Source organism: Chironomus tepperi, unplaced genomic scaffold (assembly GCF_022539635.2).
Source record: "Chironomus tepperi strain 1889 unplaced genomic scaffold, CSIRO-AGI_Ctep_v1 contig_217, whole genome shotgun sequence".
Taxonomy (NCBI): Eukaryota; Metazoa; Arthropoda; class Insecta; order Diptera; family Chironomidae; genus Chironomus; species Chironomus tepperi.
Window position 1 is genome coordinate 326,918 of NW_027226339.1, and position 20,743 is coordinate 347,660.

General features: G+C 31.6%; 3 protein-coding genes across 3 annotated transcripts; 1 reads left to right on the plus strand and 2 right to left on the minus strand.

Annotated features, from left to right (window-relative positions):
* The first annotated feature begins 1,009 nt into the window (after positions 1–1,009).
* Positions 1,010–5,379, plus strand: LOC139090263 (uncharacterized). Its single transcript, XM_070640007.1, has 2 exons — positions 1,010–1,450; positions 4,719–5,379. The coding sequence occupies exons 1-2, from the start codon at positions 1,261–1,263 to the stop codon at positions 5,090–5,092; spliced, it is 564 nt and encodes a 187-aa protein (XP_070496108.1). The 5' UTR covers positions 1,010–1,260; the 3' UTR covers positions 5,093–5,379.
* A 5,903-nt stretch (positions 5,380–11,282) lies between these two features.
* Positions 11,283–11,612, minus strand: LOC139090330 (attacin-A-like). Its single transcript, XM_070640094.1, has one exon. The coding sequence runs from the start codon at positions 11,610–11,612 to the stop codon at positions 11,283–11,285; it is 330 nt and encodes a 109-aa protein (XP_070496195.1).
* Positions 11,613–13,901: 2,289 nt separating this feature from the next.
* LOC139090331 (attacin-A-like) lies at positions 13,902–18,239 on the minus strand. The gene is made up of 3 exons (XM_070640096.1): positions 18,184–18,239; positions 14,586–14,933; positions 13,902–14,527 (listed from the first exon to the last, which is right to left on the minus strand). Exons 1-3 carry the CDS (start codon positions 18,237–18,239, stop codon positions 14,131–14,133), a joined length of 801 nt encoding a protein of 266 aa, XP_070496197.1. The 3' UTR covers positions 13,902–14,130.
* Positions 18,240–20,743: the final 2,504 nt, after the last annotated feature.

Sequence of the window (20,743 nt, forward strand, 5' to 3'; positions counted from 1 at the left end):
TATTATATCAGAATAATACTCTAAAAAGCAAGAACTCTAAAAGCTACTTGGAATAGTGCAGAATAATGATGAAATAATGTCAGCTCAACGTGCGGAATGAGAATTTCTACAAACTTAGTGACAGAGTCTTTAATAGAGCCAGATGGAAGCCTTTTGTTGTAGCCTAAGCTTCACATAAATTACACATCGACGAATCTAGATTCCATACCACAAAAATGACTTCTAGACCAGACAAAAAGCAACACAAATTTACTACAATCTTCTATCATCTGCTCTAATAAAATCTCTATGAGTCTTACAATGTCTAGATAATAAAATTAAAAATTTAAAACGCATTTTAAAAACATTTTTCTTTATCATTTAAATTTTTATTATTTTTCATAGTAAAAAATCTAGAAAAAAAAATAATAAAGATAATAAATAAATTATTCACATTATTTTATCATTAATCTACGATTCTGTAATACATATATAGTAAGTATTACGAAGTAGACTACGTCTATAATTGATTTTATAACACTTGAGACAACTGGCAGGCAAATATGGAAATTAACAAGTTAAATTAACTGCAAAAATACTTTGCTAATAATTTGCAAAAACAAAGAAAAATAAGAATCAAGTTAGACGTGCAACAGTCGATGCTGTAAAGTAACAATAAGAAGGATATTACAGTAAGTAGTGGGGATAATGCTGACACATATACAGTCATAAAAATTTAGGTAGGGATGACTGTAAAACATTAGCAATTTGACTATCAGTCGTATTTTACATGATTATTGCCGTGTACGGACATGAACAGCACATGCTGTTGTGTCTGTAATGTTTTGTGGTGGGGATAAAAACATTCAAAACATTCACAATGAAACATTCAAAAAACATAACAAAAACATTGAAATAATGTAAATTTGATATAAATGCACAACTCAATACACATGCACATGGACATGAACAAAGAACTGTATAAAATGTATCTGAATGTTTTCGATAGCATTCAGTGTTCAGTTGTAGAACCGACAGATAGGACGTACTGTTTGTGAATGTACAGCGAAGAAATTATGAATTTTACGTAGTAATTTGGCGCGAAAAAAAAATAATAAGGAATAAGATTCACAAAGAAAGTCGTCATAAAAAAAGTGAAAAAAAAAATAATTGAATTTAATTAAATTAAGGTCAATAAGTCGGCCGAGATAAGGAACAAAAAAAAATTAATTAAACTATAAAAAAGTGACAATTTTAAGTGAAATTAATGAGTTAAAAAAAATGGCAATTCCATTCTATCCTGACGAAGAGGAGGCCTCAAGTGAGGCACAACCGGCACCAATAGCTTCAGCACTGCCAACGTCAATGCCACATTATAATCATAATTATTCACATTTACCACAAGTTCCGCAAATTGATAATGAAGCGTTAGTGCAGGCATTTTATGAAGCCCTTTGTCGATGCTTACAAGGTTTGTATTCATATATTGATATTTATGATGAAATTTTTTTGTTGGAATTATACCTACGGGAAAATTTAAAGTTTTCTTTTTTTTTGAGTGAGGAAAATTGTCGTGGAAAATTTTAAGTTTTTTATTTTTGTGGAAAGAATTTTTAAAAAGTGAAATGAAATTATTCTAATTAGAAATTTTTTTAAAAATTATCGAATTGGATTTTTTTTTTTTAATTTTTATTGTGAAAATTTTGAAATTGTCAAATTGGAATTTTTTAAAATTTTTAAATTGAAGAATTAAAATTTTTAATGTAAAATTTTAAAATAAATTAGAATTTTTTAAATTTGTGAGGTGGGAAATAAAAAAAAAATAGAATTTGTTTTTAAAAATTCAAAAGTTTTATTCAAGCTTTAAAATTTAGTTTTGTTAATTTTCTTTAAAAATTTAAAAAAATTAGATTTTTAATAAACAAGATTTAAATTCATTTTAATTGAGCATCTTAAAAAAATCAAGATAAAAAATTAAAATTTTGAAATTAAAATTTATTTAACTTGCGAAAATTTGAAATTTTAAAATTATTAAATTGGGATTTTTTATGATTTCTGCTGTAAAATTTATAAATTGACAAATTACATTTTTTTTAAATTGAAAGTAAATTTATTTAAAATGACTAAAAAAAATTAAATTCAAAACTAAATTTATTTTACTTATTAAAATTTCACATTGTTCACATCTATTTAAGGCTAAGTGTATAAAATATTAAAGAAGAACATTCACAATTTCTTATTATGATAAACACGCATTCAAGCAATAAAATAAAATGTGATTTTTATTATCCAATTTCTGCTTTGAGAGAGAGATTCGAAAATATCTGATAAGAATAGTAATTTTTTAAAACAAAAAATAACTTATTAGGTTGAAAATTTAGAATTTACGCAATATTTAACATTTTAATTTTTTTTTAAAAAAGAGTCAATTTTATCAAGAATTTTAAATTTGTTGAATTGGGAATTTTTAAATTTATTGAATTTGAAATTTTTAAATTTTAAATTTTGCTAATTTTTGTAATTTTAAAAATTTTAAATTTTGACAATTTTCGTAATTTTTAAAATTTAAAAATTTGCCATCTTTTGTAATGTAAAAATTGGAAATCTTCAAAATCTGAAAATTTACCAACTTTCGTAATTTTTAAAATTTAAAAATTTGATAATTTTCATAAATTTTTAAAATTCATAAATTTTATAGCATTTTACATTTAAAAGCTTATAAAATTTCAAAAATTCTCCAATTTTAAAAATTTTAATAAATTTCAAACTTTTAAAATTTAAAAATTTATATTTAAATTTTATTTTTTTTTAACATCCAAATTTACGAAATTTGATAAATTTGAAATTTCAAAACTTTTTAAGTCTTAAAGCAAAATTGATTTATTTTACATTTCTTTAAAAATTGAAATATTTTAATATTTTATTCTTTAATATGAAAATTTTCATTTCATTTTCAAAAAAATATTGTAAACTTCATTCTCCAGAATTCTCGATATTCAAAAATCAATTCTTATTTGAAAATTCGAATCAATAATATCAAATTGGAAATTAATACCAAACCATATTTGAACTTCCTCGTCCACGCAACATTTCATACTTCAACAATGAAATCATCAGGAAAAGAAATTTTAAACAAAAAAAAGTTATTATGAAATTCCTGTTGACCTGGAAACTCCGTGGCATTTTGCGGTTTTTTACATGACAATACCGACACTTGACCACAAGTTTTCCTAATTTGAGGAATTTTTAAAACGTAAAAATATGACAAAATTATTAAATTTTATACAAAAAAGAAATAAATTTAAAAATCTGAATCAAATATAAAATTCTCGATAAAATCTTATAAGACACGACAATCCACCCCTCAAAAAATAAAAAGCAATAAATAATATCGATGCAAATAAAAATTATTATCCATAATACAACTACAGTAATATTGAATAATAAGCTATATAATATAATTCAGCATAGAACAAAAAAGGTGAATCATGAAGTGCAAAATTAAGGTGACTCAGTATATCCAACTGCCAATACACTAAGCGCTCGCAATAGAACAGAGGAAAAAAAAATTGAAATTCCCTTAAAAGTTTCTCGACCGTGAAACGTTAATTTATTAATTGCCGTACTATTCATTGCATTTCGAAGAAGATTCACATTGTAATTTAATAGAATAGAATTAATATGGGTAAAAAAAAAGGTGAAAAGACATGTAATTTCCGTGTTTCGTCGAGCCATGTATGTAAAGTAAATATTGCACCATACACATGACGCGTTCTCACAATAAAATATGCAAATTGTGACTGTATCAACAGATATCTTTTTTTTACTATAAATCAACAACTGTAATTTTTTTTATTTTACACGTCATGATCCGTCATGATGAAATTAAAATAAATATTTGCGTTTCTATGCTTAATTAAATTAACCACAATAGTCGATAAGAACAACATGAGCCAGTGTTGCGCAACACACTAGTGTCGACAAACTAGTATAGTCACACTAGTGTCGCCACATACTAGAATTGTCATATTAGTGTCGTCATACACTTGTATAGTCACTCTAGCGTCGCCACACACTTGTGTTGTAACTCTAGTGTCGTCACACACTAGTATTGTCACACCAGTGTCGTCAAACATTTTTATAGTCACATTAGTGTCGTCACAAACTAGTATAGTCACACTAGTGTCGTCACACACTAGTATAGTCACTCTAGTGTCGTCACACATTATTATAGTCACACTGGTGTCGTCACATACGTGTTTAGTCACACTAGTGTCGTCACACACTTGTATAGTCACACTAGTGTCGTCACACACTTGTATAGTCACACTAGTGTCGTCACACACTTGTATAGTCACACTAGTGTCGCCACAAACTAGTATAGTCACACTAGTGTCGCCACACACTAGTATAGTCACTCTAGTGTCGCCACACATTATTAAAATCACACTAGTGTCGCCGACACACTAGTATAGTCACACTAGTGTCGCCACACATTATTATAGTCACACTAGTGTTGCTACAAACTAGTAACGCCACACACTAGTGTCGCCACAAACTAATATCGTCACACTAGTGTCGCAACACACCAGAATTGTCATATTAGTGTCGTCACACACTAGTATCGCCACACTTAGTTGTGCCACGTCACACAATTTACCCACCACTGACATAAACTATTGTAAAAAAAAATTCACGGACATGATTGTTAATCGAAAAATTTTAATTTTTAATTACAGCACAATCACCAAACAGCAATCAGACGACCCCAATGTCTACAACGAATCCGTTTAGTCGCGAATGGCATCCGTCTCCTCACCACAGCAACGCCTCATCGACTTTCTCATCTGTTGCATCATCGCCACGTAACAGTTTTCGAGAGAGACATGGCTATAATTCATTTGAAAATCAACAGTCTGACGACAATGCTGATGATAATGTGTCGATTGAGTATGATGAGTATATGCGTTATCTTGAGATGGGATTTTATGCGAGTCACAGCGAAACACAACAGAAACCAAAAAGTAGAAAGAAACCAAAAGGAACATATAAATTAAGACTTACGAATTTTGTAATAAGTGCGTTAGAGTTTGTAATTGATACTTTAAAATAATTTTTAGTTCTTATTTTTTAACTGTAACTTTTATTTGTAAATAGGATGATTAGTTGAGGGAATGGATTTATTTATGGCTTTTTATGGAAAATGACTTTTCTAAATTTAAATTATCGAATAGCTTAACTTATGCAAAATAACTGAATTTATAAAATATTCATAAATTCAATAATTTATTGTAAAATAGCTGAATTCAGCAATTCAGCGTTGATCATCTGAATTTAAAAAAATAAGCCCAACTTTCCTAAACTCAGAAATTTAGCACAAATCAACAAAATTAGCTAAATTTAGCTGAATTCGGCAATTTAATGTAATTGTGCTGAATTCTACACAAATAAACAGCATTTAATAGATCAGTAGAATTTAGCAATTAAACGTAAATTAGCATAAATCTGCAGAATCAGACACAAATAAACAGCATTTAATAGATCAGTAGAATTTAGCAATTAAACGTAAATTAGCTGAATTCAGCAAAAATCATCTGAATTTAGCAAAAAGCAATATGAATTCATAAAATTAGCAAAATTTAACGATTCAGTGTAAAAAAAGCTGAATTCAGCAAAATTTAATTAACTTTAGTTGTTTAGTAGAATATTGCATTTCAGCAGAAATTAGACGAAATTCAGCGAGAATCAATTGAATTCAGTAAATCTGAGAATTTTGACAATTCAGTGCAAAAAAGCTAAATTCAGAACAAATTAACTGAATTCAATTAATTAGCAAAATTTGGTAATTCACCACGAATTCAAGAATTATCTGAATTCAGCACATTTAACTGAATCTTGTTAATCGGAAGATTTCGGCAATTTAGGATAAATTTGCTGAATTTTGTACAAATCAGCTGAATTCACTAAATTAGCAATTAAACGCAAATTGTCTGAATTTAACTTAAATCAGCTGAATTCAGTAGATTTTCTTTAATGTTGGACATTAAGGTAGATTGGACATTAAAAATCAACCTAACTGAATTCTGCACAAATTAGTTGTAGTATAATAAATCAACTTAATTCAGCAATTTAGTTTAAATCATCAAAAATCTTAAAACCTCAAATATAATATGGCCATTAAAAGACATAAATCCATTCCATCAAATCATCCAATTAGAGTTAATCTAAAGCGAAAGAGTTTTCATTTGATCTCATTAAACATGCGAATGGCAACTACCTAAAAAAAATTGTAATTATTTTGTAAGATCTCAAGCATAATCAAATATTAATTTTTTATATAAATAATTTAAGTTCGTACATGCTGTACATGCTAACCAACTTTGTAAATTTGTTTTTGTATGCAAAAATATATAATTCTTCAATAAGCATAATTGTGATAAATTTATTGCATATAATTGGACTCAATAATGATTTATATTGTATAATTTGCAGTCAAACGGAAAATTGGATATTTTCCCAACATAAATTGTATGCAATATCAATTTTCATTACGATTCTTTGTGTTACATTTATAGAGTAAAAAAAAATGATATGAAAAGTATTGAACATTAATAAATATGAAATTCATGAGTTCAGGCAAATAAACCTTTTTACCAATAATTGTAAATGAACTTGTTTCAATTCTCTTTTTATGAGCTTGTTACCCGAGCGGCACAAATGATTAGACTCCATCAAGGTGAATAAAAAGGTTCCGTCTGCGGAACTTGAAAGGTTCCGTCTGCGGAACTTGAAAGGTTCCGTCTGCGGAACTTGAAAGGTTCCGTCTGCGGAACTTGAAAGGTTCCGTCTGCGGAACATGAAAGGTTCCGTCTGCGGAACATGAAAGGTTCCGTCTGCGGAAAATTTAAAGGTTCCGTCTGCGGAAATATGAAAGGTTCCGTCTGCGGAACTTGAAAGGTTCCGTCTGCGGAACTTGAAAGGTTCCGTCTGCGGAACTTGAAAGGTTCCGTCTGCGGAACTTGAAAGGTTCCGTCTGCGGAACTTGAAAGGTTCCGTCTGCGGAACTTGAAAGGTTCCGTCTGCGGAAATTGAAGCTCCTCATCAAATCCTTCCTAATTTGTGTCGCTCGGGTTATTATTGTATTATTTATCGTTGTTCCACGAATGTTGTTTTCAGAGTCACAGACAATCACATGAGGATTTTGTAAAATGTACAAAAGTTTTGATCCTTTTTTACAGTTCAGGAAAGTTGTTTTGAAAATGGAAATTTATGGAAAGTCGAAGATTTCATTGCTCTCGAATGGCTTAAATATTCAGAAGTTTGTGTGACAAAATGTTTTTAAAATATTTATTTTGTTTATTTGAATGCTTTCAGTGCAGAGTTGGCGGAATGTGACTCCAATGTAGGGGGAGCATTCACTTGAGTCCAGACTCCAGTTTAAGTGAAAGTTAAGGATCAAACATTTCAATGTACATTACTGTACTTTCCATTCAAGGACATATAAATTCAACATGTACAGTGCTATAATTTTGGAGTTCTGACCCTAGATGAAAGCGTCTTTTTGGACTTTTCGAACCCGGACTTTATAAGCCCTGCCAACTCTGTTTCAGTATATATTTTGAACTTGAGTTCATTTGAAGCTGTTTGGTTCCATTTTTTTGTTGCTCCATTAGATTCCTCTATCAATGGCATAGCTGTCTTCATCAACAGCCTCTTATCAACAGCTCTTTGGTTGTCATCATGTCTAATGCTCTATGTCTGACAAGGATTAATAAATTAAAGTCGATATTTGAGGTTAATCAACATTTTATTTTTGGAATGACTTTAGTTACATATTACAGAATTAATTGGAACTTCTCAAAGGAAGTCGTTCAGTTAGAGGCCGTTAATTTGCCAAAAAATTAACTCAATTCTTTCTGCCACGTTTTCCGGAATTTTTGTTAGATTTTTTATTAGAATTGTTACTTCCTTTCGATGGATTGCTGGAACTTGGAGGTGAGTTTGATGGATTCCTTCTCCTATCTAAATGTTGCTTAACGCCCTTTTGGATGCTATTGGGCTTATCAGATTTGGAAACTTGTTTTGAGTTTGGCCAGCTTTTGGCCATCACCAAAACACTCATCAAAAGAACGATGAAGAAAATTTTGAAATTCCTGAAATTATTGGAATTTTAGTAAGTTTTAATTATTTAAAAATGTCAAGTAACTTACATTGCTGCTTCAAGGATTTTTTGATATTTTTTCTGTACAAGATAATAACTTTATATTGATTGAATGTCTTTATTCTGAATGATTCTACACTTAAATGTGCATCTTCTTTTATACAAGATTCTTAATCAATTTTTCGAACTCGGTGATTTTTAATTTATAATAAGACTGAGTGTAGTGACTTAATAATCAATGTGTGATTGTTGCAAAACTCTGAATTAAAAATCCCATTCTCATTTCTTCTGGAAAAGTACTTTTTTTTATAAATTAAAATGTTTGCAATTATGAAAAAATAGTTTAAAGTCTGTCTATAGTAAATGATTTAGTTGTCATTATAATGTGGCTGGAGGAGAGACACAAGCTTTCTAAGCTGCCCTTGGCTGGGAAAAGGCGTTCAAGTACTCCAAGAGCAACATGGCGTAGGACGGAAATGAAGTTAGATGTCAAAACTGAGAGTCAGATGGAAAGCATTTTGTAGCAACCTAGGCTCCAAGTCGAAGCATGGTGATTTTTAAATTAAGTTCAATAATAATTAAAACGGTAAAGTACCAATAATTTGTGATGTACTTCTGAGTTTAATACTTTAGTGATTTTCTTTTAAAATGTAACAAGTATGAGCACAATCAGCGAAGATCCTTGTTAATTCTCGTACGTAATCAAAAATCACCGAGTTCAAAGTGATAACAATTTTCTGTATAAAAAGAGCAGGGCGTTTATTCATTTCATCATATTCAGTTACTTCATCTCAAAGAGAAGAAGCATTTCCAATATTGGACAGCAATGTAAGTCACTAGAAAAAATGGCCCAAAATCACGTGAATAACTTCCTTGAGCACTTAAATTGATCGACTGTTCTTCCATAAATCTGCATTAGGATTGATAGTAGCTCTATGGTTAAATGTCCTAATTGTTGTATTCCAACATCAAAATGGACATTACTTTGGAATGAAAAGCCAACTTATCGCCATTTGTGACACAGAGGTTCGTGATGTTTTTAGACGTTTAAACAATGATAAAAATTTACGTCCAGATGCTAAAGGCTTGAGATGATGTCATAAAGACAGACCAAAACCCATTATCAGAATTTTTGATATTTTCCTGTGGAATTTGTGGAAATTCATTAGATTTTAAAATTTTTAAACAGTTCACCAGAGAGCAAAACAGGCACCTTCATAGGCAAAAACCGTACAATTTCTTAATGCTGTATATGGTTTTTCTTACAAAACCATACAAATTATCAGTATATTGTACGGTTTTTATCTTGCAAAATGGGACCATAAGATAAAAATAAACAATTCGCAATGTATTTTTAGCCGTTTTTATTTGCAATTTTCTGATGAACATTTTACAAAAATTAAAAGAATATGAATTGTTAAGGTGCTGGATAGGATATTCGATCTCGAGACTAAAATGTACTGAATATTACTGTTCCTAACAGTCAATAAATCTTTTAGGTACCGGAGTGGCTGAACCTAAAATACCATGAAAGCATGTTCTTTGACTACAACATTAAGGATACACTTCATCTAATGCTGTCATCAAACTGTCAAGCAATTCCTTATATTTCATTATGGAACAGAACAGTTGAATGGCTTCATCTTTTTTAAAATGCCTAGAATCTCCAGCCGGCACTTATTCCAGGATTAGATCCAGCATTGCCACTTGGAGTTTAGAAATACTTAGTAGGATTAATGTAAAATCCATCATCTCTGTATATTGTTGAACTTCCCGGACCAAAGGTATTTGGGTTATTCCAGGGATTGCTTCTGAGCACGCGAAATCAGATGCTGATCTTCGGAATCTATCATATGGTTCATTGTAAAGTTTTCTCAGCAAATGCTTTAGCACTCAAATTATTTCGACATCATTGTGCCCAGTCATGTTTCGAACAGCTAAGAAGTTCACTATTTTGATTGACGTTGTCCAATAATACCTATGTTACCGAAGTCGTTGAAACTTGTGCTTGAGATGACGAAAGCACCGTCAAGACGACAAGATTCGACTTACTTATTCCTGTGGAGCTTAGAAAGGTTTATTACAACAAAAGCATTTCCATCTGACTCTGTTGCTGGCTCTGTCACATTGTTTGTACAAATTCTCAGTCTGCACGTTGAGTTGGCAGTTCTTCATTACTATTCTGCGCTAAATAGCATCCTTGTGAATTCCATCCGAGGGCTTTGCAACAAACTTGTATTTTTGTACCAGCAAAGACATTTTTTAATAACTTAAAGAGAGAAAGATATCCTGAATAAGAACAAAATGTAAGTCAACACTTTCTTGAACGATATAAACAAAAAAGGTTCTGCCGAAGGAAGCAACTTTTATTTTGTGACTATTTGATGTTAGTAAATGTTTCCGTGGCTTCACCGTCTTCAATTATTTCATTCTGATTGACTTACATACTTACAAGGATTTTTTGGGGCTTTACAATGTTGAAATTTTATTTTTATGTCGTAAGTTTGGGCCGCAATCAGATTATCAAAATTTTTGATCTTTTCCTGTGGAATTTGTGGAAATTTATTAGATTTTATAATTTTTAAAAAGTTCACCAGAGTTGCAAAACAGGCACCTGTGACAGACAAAAACTGTAAAAATTCTTTGGATTTATAAGAAAAACCATACAAATTATCAAGGAATTGTACGGTTTTAAACTGTCTCAGGTGCAACTCTGCAGTTGACCAAGAGTTGACTTACATATTGTCCTCAATTTGTAATTTACTTAAAGTTAATACTTTAACAGTTGAGGATGGATTGATGAAGTAGTCATGAATTTAGGTCCTTTTTATACAAGCTATCAGCAAAGGTTCATTCAAAATTGGTAAATTTTGTTCTTATTGAGTACGGGGATATTTGCACAAAAGAAAAGAAGCATTTAGTTCTTAAAGCAAGTAAGTAAGTAAGTCAGTAAGACATAATTAATGGTTTACATGACTTTATTAAAAAATTATTTTAATATAACTCATTCATCAAATGGCAAAATATTGATCCCAAACAGGCATAGAGCATGCTTTAGTGGCATAAAAATACCACTCCAGCACCTGAAAACTGCTCTTTGCCTGATAAAAATTGCAAAAACAATAAAAATTCAAAAAATTGTTTATTTAAATCTCCAAACACCTCTAACTCCAACATTCCAGTCTGTTCTTCTATTTGAGTTTGGTCCAAAATTTCGTGAAGCACCTCCATAGCCATCAATTTTTAAATTATTTCTATTATATAAATTAACATTTCCATTAGCACCAAAAGTATGCATATTAAATTGAGGAACTCTTTGATAATTAACTGATGCTCCAAATCCTTTTTGATTCTGCCAATCGACATTACCTCCAAATCTATTGAAGTTGTTTGATGATCCACGGAAATAATTTGTTCCTTCTGAAAATGCACCAGCATTAACAGAATTTCCATTTTTGTTGTAGACATTCATGTTGCCTTGAATTGAGTGGGTTATAGATTGTCTGTTTCCAGAGATACTTGCAGCAAGTGAACCTCTGTTTAAAGCTGGATTTGGTGAGAATTGAGCTTGAGATGATGAAAATACCAAAATAATGGCAAAGATGAAAATGTTGAGTTGATTCCTGTTGACATGATTGCTTTAGATTTTAGATAAATTTAGTAAGGAATTTTACTTACATTTTATAAAGTTGCTGCCTTTTTTGATTCTAGTGTCTCAAGTGGAGCAAAATTTAAATTTAAATGATGAGTCGCTGACTTTTTTATCGTCTTTTTATACAAAAATATCTATTTGTTCTTCATTCTACAAAATATATGGCTTATAAAGGGAATCACTACTTCTACTGTCATGAGAATTAAGTAATATAAAGCCAAGAATACACCTAAGATTAGGGTGGCCAGAAGATTTTTGCAAAATATCGAGACACTTTTGAGAAAAATTGGGATTTCTAAGTTCGGGACTATTTGGGTTCGTTTTCACTATTTTGAGTCTTAATCCTCGATCAAAATAATCAAAATAATCAAAAACTAGTTAATTTAGGTAAGAAACTTGCGAAAAAAATATTTTCAGCTTTGGCCTTGAACCTGGACCTGAAAACGAAAATGCTCAAAATTTGTCAAAAATTAGAGTTTTCGATTTGTTGAAAAATCGGGACATTTTTAGGCTTTGTCGGCAGCATCAAACACGTAAAAAAGTAAAGCAGCTTCCCAGCAAAATAGAACGTCTTTTTTGCCAAGTCGAAACCGAAGACAATGTTGATCTCGACATCGGGAAACCCTGCCGCCAAGAGAATTTAGCACTTTAATACTCTAAATGAATAACTTGAGTAATTACTTAAATCTTTATGGAGAAAATGTAACTAGTCGACCGAAGGTCACTATGGCAAGTTGTTCATTGAGCAAGCTGAGCAATTTCTGACTACACCCCAGTACTACGACAGTATAATCATGATAAAGTTTTGCGAATCTTATTAATCACTTAGCAGAATTTTATCTTTGCAATATAAATAAAAATAGTTATTTTAACGAAATTTCACCATATTTAATGGATGATATCAGGTAATTTATGATAAATTGTCTACCAAAAATACTGGGATTCCCGATTACAATGGCGAAATTCAGAAGGTTCTCAAATATAATATATTTGCATGCTTAATGATAAGATCTACTTTAAATTAATCTTATTAAAATATGTATGCACAGATTCATGATACAATAATTACTCATATTGTACAAAATAAGAATAATTTGGTATAAAAAGACTGTAATGCATCATTTGATTCACAGTTTCAAGAGGATTTCTAGAACAGCTAATATTTTTAAAAAGATAATAAGTAACGATGTAAGTTTGAATATTAATCCATGACCAGGTGCTACTAGAAAATAGCAGATTATCAATCAATATACAGCTCTTCAATTTAATTTATAGGAATCTATCGCTGCCATTTCTATTAATCAGTTTGATAGCCATTATATCAGCACAAGCTCAATTGAGTCAACCACCACAATCAATATCAATAGATGATCTTAAGCCTCCTGTATTTGAATCCATTCAAGATCAAAACATGCTCAAAATGGAACAATCTATAGTTCGTGATACAGCTGAATCCAATGTAATTGGCGGTTCTTTTCGAAGACCTGTATTAAATTTTGATTGCTTCAAAGTGCAGAGGAGAGGAGCTGAAAGAAGAGCATCTTGTAAGCTTGATGAACTGTGCAGAAGATATTGCCCAAAACTTCCATTTAAAATTCCTTTTAGGCGTTTTATGTAAGCATTAATGCTCTTTTTAATGGCTTATGCGAATACTTGCAATAACTAAAGTGCAGCTCATGTTAAGATCAATACAATTTATTAATCAGTGTCATGTCTGAGCAGGGTGAAATCTTGAATATCGAGTCATATAAAGGAACTCTGTCAAGGCGATAGTAAGGCTTTTGTGGCCAAGTAGTTAGGCATCAGACCAGATATCTGTATCACTATTTTATGAGTATGTGGGTTCGATTCCCACCAGAGACAGATCTTTCAATCACTCGGCTTTCAGTCACACTCGGCTAAATCCTAAATCTAGGTCTTACTAAAGGTTATATTTTAGGATGTAATTTAGGCTATTTTTGGCAACCTTAATCAATTTTGATCGGTTTTCACCTGATACAGAGCATTCAATCAATTATATCAAGTGCTGTCGATATAACAAGTATTCGCACAGGACATTTCAATCAGTATCAATTCAATCTAACAAAATTCACTAAAATAGTCAGCATGTAAATTGAGAATTAATCATCTTTATTAGCAATTATAGTTCAATAAATAGTTCATTACATTTTCTAAAAAATTAAAGCCTTTAAACCAGTGTTGTCCAAACTAGTAGCTTAGTAGCTACTTAGTAGTAACTTAGTAGCAAGCCACAACTGGAACCACACATGACATGCAGTTCACATCAACCAGTGTGATGAAAATTTAGACAACACTGCCTTAAACTCAATCCACATCATTAAAACCTCTTTTCAAACTTAATTCCAGTATTCCAATCAGTACGTCCTTTCTGGAACTGTCCAACATTATGTGATGCACTTCCATAAGCATCAATCCTTGCATCCTTATTCTTCCACAAATTAACATTAGCATTAGCATCGATTGTTTGTTTATTAAATTGTGGAATATTGTTAGTTCCAAGTGATGCACTATGTCCATTTCTATGCTGCCACTCAACATTACCTCCATACTGATCGACACGATTGATTTGTCTCTTGTGTAGCCGAGTACGTTGACCCCATGCATTTGCATTTATTTTACTACTTCCATTATCATACAAATTAACTGTCCCACGAACTGCGTCAGTGCTTGAATGTTTATTCTGTGAATGCTGATAAGATAATCCATGCCCATTGCTAAATGAATAACAAAATTGTCAAATAAATTTCAAAATATAAATTTGTTCCTTCATACTTATGATAATTGGCACCGACACCGTAATTTTTATCAGTTAGTCGAATTGAGTTGCCTGGATTAAGGTTGCCGGATCCAAAAACTGTGCCAGATGCGCCGTGGTTTGGTGTACCGACTTGCTTTGTGTAGCTGCCTCCTAAGTTTAGGCCACCGGCGTTGTTTGGATTTGCTGACCAGTCGAATTGGGCGGTGGTTGTTGAGATGAGCAATAGAATTGCTAATGATGTTGGAATTGTTGGATTCCTGGAAATTTCAGAGAGTTTGGTGATTATTTGATGGAATTTAATGATTAAGGATGAGTTAGTCAATAAAGTAGGATACGGCAAAAAACCGCAGTTTTGGATTGTACTTTATATTTCCCCTAAGGCTGCAGATCTGCATTTTTTGTCTGCATGCCTGAATTTTTAGACAAACTTTGGAATAAAGCCTGGAGTGCGTATTATGATAAACAATTTAAAAAGCAAAGTTAAGAATTATGTCTCAGGCTATACTATAGCCTATGTCGTAGACCAAATTAAAGGCTATGTAAGTACTGGACAACCTTTTTTGGGTATATCTACACTTTAGGGTGGGCCAATATATTAATTTTCATATGTACAGAACCTCTTAAATAAATCTGAGAACTTTAAATATATCGTCTATTTTTGAATTTTTTGGAAAAAAAAATCGAGGCACACCAGTGAATTTTACGTCACATTAATGAACCCTGGCACACAGATTGGTCAACACGGAGCTATTTTCTATATTTAGGTCAATCTATAAGCTTTAATTTAGATTGTAATATAGGTTATTTTTAGCAATCTTAGTCAAATTAGACCAGTGTTGTCCAACCTGTCTTGCGTCATAGCACACTTAAGTGGAAATCCTCGACAGAAACCACACAGTTCAGACAACACTGATCAAGGCTCCAACATAAAGTGTAGTCTATATCAGTGGTGGGCAACCTGTGTGCTGCGGTTCATTAGTGTGCCGACAAAAGTGTTTAGAAATGTCATGAACCTTATGCCGTGAGCAGTTTCAATCGAGGCTCATCACCCAGATATGCCGCAAAAATAAACCGTTTCCCACCACTGGTCTATAATGCTTCAAGCTGTTCATCAAGTCCTATTCCGTTCTAGAAATTAAACCTGAATTATGAATAATCCCCAAAAGTGCAACCTTCCGAATTTTCTCACTCAAAATTCTCAAACTTACATTTTTTTCCCTAAATATTTCAAGTTACTAGAACTAAAGCTGAAAACTGTTTGATGCTGAAATCAATAAATCAGTTCCCTTTTATACTGAACATTTCATTCAATTAGCTAATAATTCGGTGAATTTTTGACTGACTGTAAGTCCGGTGATCTACAATTTTTTTTTACTAAGGAACAGCTTCACGAGACGAAAAAAAACTGTCAGCACATTATTGTAAATACAGAAATCGTAAATACTATTCATACATCTTTTATTATTATGTCTTTTTCCTTATCAATGACTAAATTGTGCTGAACGACTGAATTTATTTGCGCGAAAACAAAAGTGAATCACAATTTCTACAGTCTATAAGATGAATGCACGGAGAGAAGAATAAGAAACAAAAAAAGCAGCAGACTTGGAGTCTGGAATTGTTAAGAATTTTAAAATGAATGTAAAATATGTGCATGCAATTAAGTCGAGATTGTATTGTATGAAATTGTTGGATATTTATGAATGTTTGGGTCACTTTTTTGGTGGTAAATTGTCCTTATTTTGATGATATTTATCATTTTTGATAGTGCTGCACATTTTTATGGCTCTTGGGGTGGATTGTGCTATCTGAACTGGTTTATATTAAGATATTTGCTAGTAATAGTGAGAAACCAAAGAATGGGAGGCCTTATGCTGGTGTGACTTTGACTTGGAGCCGGATTCGGTTTAAATCTTACACAATTATGTCGGATTTGGTGTAAATCATGCCGACCTGATGCCAGATTTGAAATCAATTAATTCTCTTATAATACTCGGAACAGTGGCACATTTAAGCATTTGAGTCTATTTTTGGTGAATTTTAAGCCCTTTCTGAACCAGCTTAAACTAAACAAAATTTGATTATTGATCAGATCCATTACAAATCAAACAAGGTCGAGATTAGAATTCATTCAGCAACAGTGGTGAGCAGCCTGTGTGCTACGACACACACGAGTGACGCCAGAAAATTTCGGAAATGCTATAAATCAAATACCATTTGGAGCTAGGTGTGCCGGGAAAAGATTAACAAGGTCCTATTTGCCCGATCGGTACAAATTATTCATGGCACCCAAGTGACTACCAAATAGCGCACTAGTGGCAAATATCATGGTAATTGCCATAATGTTCGACGTACCATTCAGCCGTCAGCTGACTGCCGTCAAAAAGGTGGGCTGATCGGGTTGGTAGCTATTAAGAAGACAAATAGAGTTCAAGGTCAATTTGGACAACGTATAAAGGCTCCTTCAACAATAGTTTAGTGGGAAGCAACCTGTATGCCGTGCAAATTTTATGGAAATGCAATAAACCATATGCAGTGTGTGATTTCGGTCGAGGCTTACCTCCAAGATGTGCCACGTCACGACACACCACTGCTCTGGCCCTTTATGTCACTCGGATAATATACCTAAAAAGTCATTTATTCTTAAATATTCACAAATTCAACAACTACAAAATATTTAATAAAAATTTATTTCCACTTAAAATTCATTGAATTTCCATCAATTTCGATTTTCATCCTCTCCAAAATTTTCAATCAACATGTCTAGATTGTTGCACAATAGCTTAGCAATTTCAATTCCAACAGTTTTAAAATATTCCAGTGTATTATTCGTATCCTTGTCTGCATAGCTTACGATAGCAAAACTTAACAATATTATTAAATGAAGTCTCAAATCCATCGTCAATTTCTGCTGTTGCTTATTGTCGACGAGCTGCGAGTATTATTGATGTACACAATAGAAACTAAGCTTAAAGACGATTGATTCTTTATATTTTTATATTAAAAACTATAAATGCATCCAATTTAGGTTATCATCTGTTAGCGCAGTCATATAAGTGGCACCAATTCTTATCATTGCGACTTAAGCGACGCTGCTTTATTATTTTATATAAAAGGTTTAGTCAAGTTCATCATACAGAGTGTATGAAGCAGAGTTGGAATCTGTGACAGGCAAAAACCGTACAAATTCTTGATAATTTGTAAGGTTTTGAAGGAAAAACCATTCAAATTATCCAGAATTTGTACGGTTTTTGCCTGTCACAGGTGCCTGTTTTGCAACTCTGGTAAAACCGTACAAATTCTTGATAATTTGTAAGGTTTTGTAAAAAAAAACCATTCAAATTATCAAGAATTTGTACCGTTACAAAACCTTACAAATTATCAAGAATTTGTACCGATTTCACCTGTCACAGGTGCCTGTTTTGCAACTCTGGTATGAAGCTCTTCCATAATGTAAATATTTTCACATTATTTTGGGTAAATAAATGAACATTTTAAGGTGTTTGTATTCTAAAGTATATCCAAACCGAATATCACTTGAGGTTTCCCAAAAGCATTGTTAAGTTACTGAGTATGTTGAATATTTTCATAGTTGTTGCTGGAATATTTTACCTGCATTGAAGCAATTGCTCTGGTTTTTTGTGCATGATTGCTTTTACCACAAACATGTTTACATGCCACAAATGCTAATGTTGACGATTTTGAAGGGAGTTTAAGTGCTGCATTGGACTTTAGATGGAATTGTGATGCTGACTGAGTGCATAATTGAATGAAATATCCAGATCGTCCTAAAATATTTGAATCCAGCAAAGTTTTTCGGCATTATTCTTAAATTTGTCAAAATTCTTAATTCAACTTTCAAATTGTCATGAATTCAGACAACCAAATTTTAATTCAGCTCAAAATTCAAAATTTTTCACGAGGAATTTAGTTGAAATATTTTCGAATCAACGAAAGCTCAATTTCCAAAATTTTGAATACAAGCTGAATTCAGTCAATTGAAAAATAGCTTCAAAAGGGTGCAATTCGTTGAGCTTTCAATTCAGTTAAATTACAGTTTTAAAATATTCCAGCTAATCTATTCAAAAATGTCTGGTATTAATTCAGCTAAAATGTATCAGGATGTTGAAATTAGCTTAAATTCAAAGCAAAAGCTTAAAATATCTATTAAACCCAAATTGAATTCAGCAAGAATCAACTATACCAAAACCGTAGCTGAATTCAGTGGCTGTTGCTGAATTCATTGTAACGATTGTCGAGTATTATTGATGTACACAATTCAGGAACTAAACTTAAAGACCGTTTATTCCTTAATTTAAAAACTATAAATTATCCAATTTATTATCATCTGTTAATGCAGTCTAATATAAGATGGCATGAATTCTTATCATGCGACAAGTCGATAAAAGCTGCATTATTATTTTATATAAAAGGCCAGAAGAGAAATGAAGGAAAAGAAATTGGAGTCAATTTTAAATGATGTCTGGAAACTTAGTCAACACCTGTTCATCATACAGAGTGTATGAAGCAGAGTTGGAATCTGTGACAGGCAAAACCGTACAAATTCTTGATAATTTGTAAGGTTTTGTAAGAAAAACCATTCAAATTATCAAGAATTTGTACTGATTTTGCCTGTCACAGGTGCCTGTTTTGCAACTTTAAGTAAAAACCGTACAAATTCTTGATAATTTGTAAGGTTTTGTAAGAAAAACCATTCAAATTATCAAGAATTTGTACGGATTTCGCCTGTCACAGGTGCCTGTTTTGCAACTCTGGTATGAAGCTCTTCTGCAATGTAAATATTTTCACATTATTTTGGGTAAATAAATGAACATTTTAAATGTATTCTAAAGTATATTCAGTACATCCAAACCGAATATCATTGAGGTTTCCCAAAAGCATTGTTAAGTTACTGAGTAGTTGAAATTTTCAAAGTTGTGCTGAATATTTTACCTGCATTGAAGCAATTGCTCTAGTTTTTCGTGCATGATTGCTTTTACCACAAACATGTTTACATGCCACAAATGCTAATGTTGATGATTTTGAAGGGAGTTTAAGTGCTGCATTGGACTTTAGTTAGAGTTATGATGCTGACTGAGTTTAATTGAGTGAAATATGGTAAATTAATGCTGTATTTACAGTTTTTTGTTTGAATTATTCAGCTGAATTCAGCAAAATTGACTAAATTGAGCTAAATTTAGTAAAAAGCTGAATTTAGCAAAAGCTGAATTCAGCTCGACTTATCAAAATTGTCAGGAATTCAGACAAACTAACCAAATGCTCCTGAATTCATCTAAATTACCCAATATATTGTTATGAATTCAGCTAAAATAATCAAGAAATGATAAATTCTAAACTAAGTCAAGAAAAGCGCATTAAGTTAAAACTGAAAATTCATTCTGAACTCTGTTAAGTAGTTGCTTAAAATGATGATAAATTCAGCTGAAAATGTGTAACATGTGACTGAATTCAGCTAAATTGAATAAAACTGTACTGAATTCCAATTGAATTACCGAAATCTGAGCTGAATTCAGCTAAAATACCAAAAGCAAGTATTGTTGAATTCAGCTAATTTTTCTGAATTCAGCAAATGTTGCTGAAACTAGTTCAAACATTCTGAAAAGTTCAATAATTTTCTATATTAACATAAGGTCAGTTCCTTTCTTTGTATCCAAAATTCTTCTTTAAATCCCAGATGAAAGCTTTATGCAAAAAATTCATACAATTTATTCATTTCAATGTCAAAGTTTACACCTAAAATGAACTTACATTTATAATAAAAAGGATCTTATCCTTAATCCAATGATATTTTCATTCCATCATTCAAGATAAATGCATTTTTTTTTCAACAGAGAACTTACATCGCTCGAAGTGATAAAATTTTTTTTGAACGATTCTAAGCTGTATAGAGAGTATAAAAGAGCATAAATCCAATTTCCAATAATGATTTCATCATTCCTTGCTATCAGATACAATTCAAGGTTTTTCACTATAAAAGAAAAACTTTTTTATTATTATTCAATTTCTTATAAGAATAAAATTGAATCTTTATCGAGTACAAAAGCAGAAGAGAAATGAAGGAAAAGAAATTGGAGTCGATTTTAAATGATGTCGTATGGAAATTCGTACACTTGGGTACATGAGTACACCTCTTATCACGGATGAGGTGTGT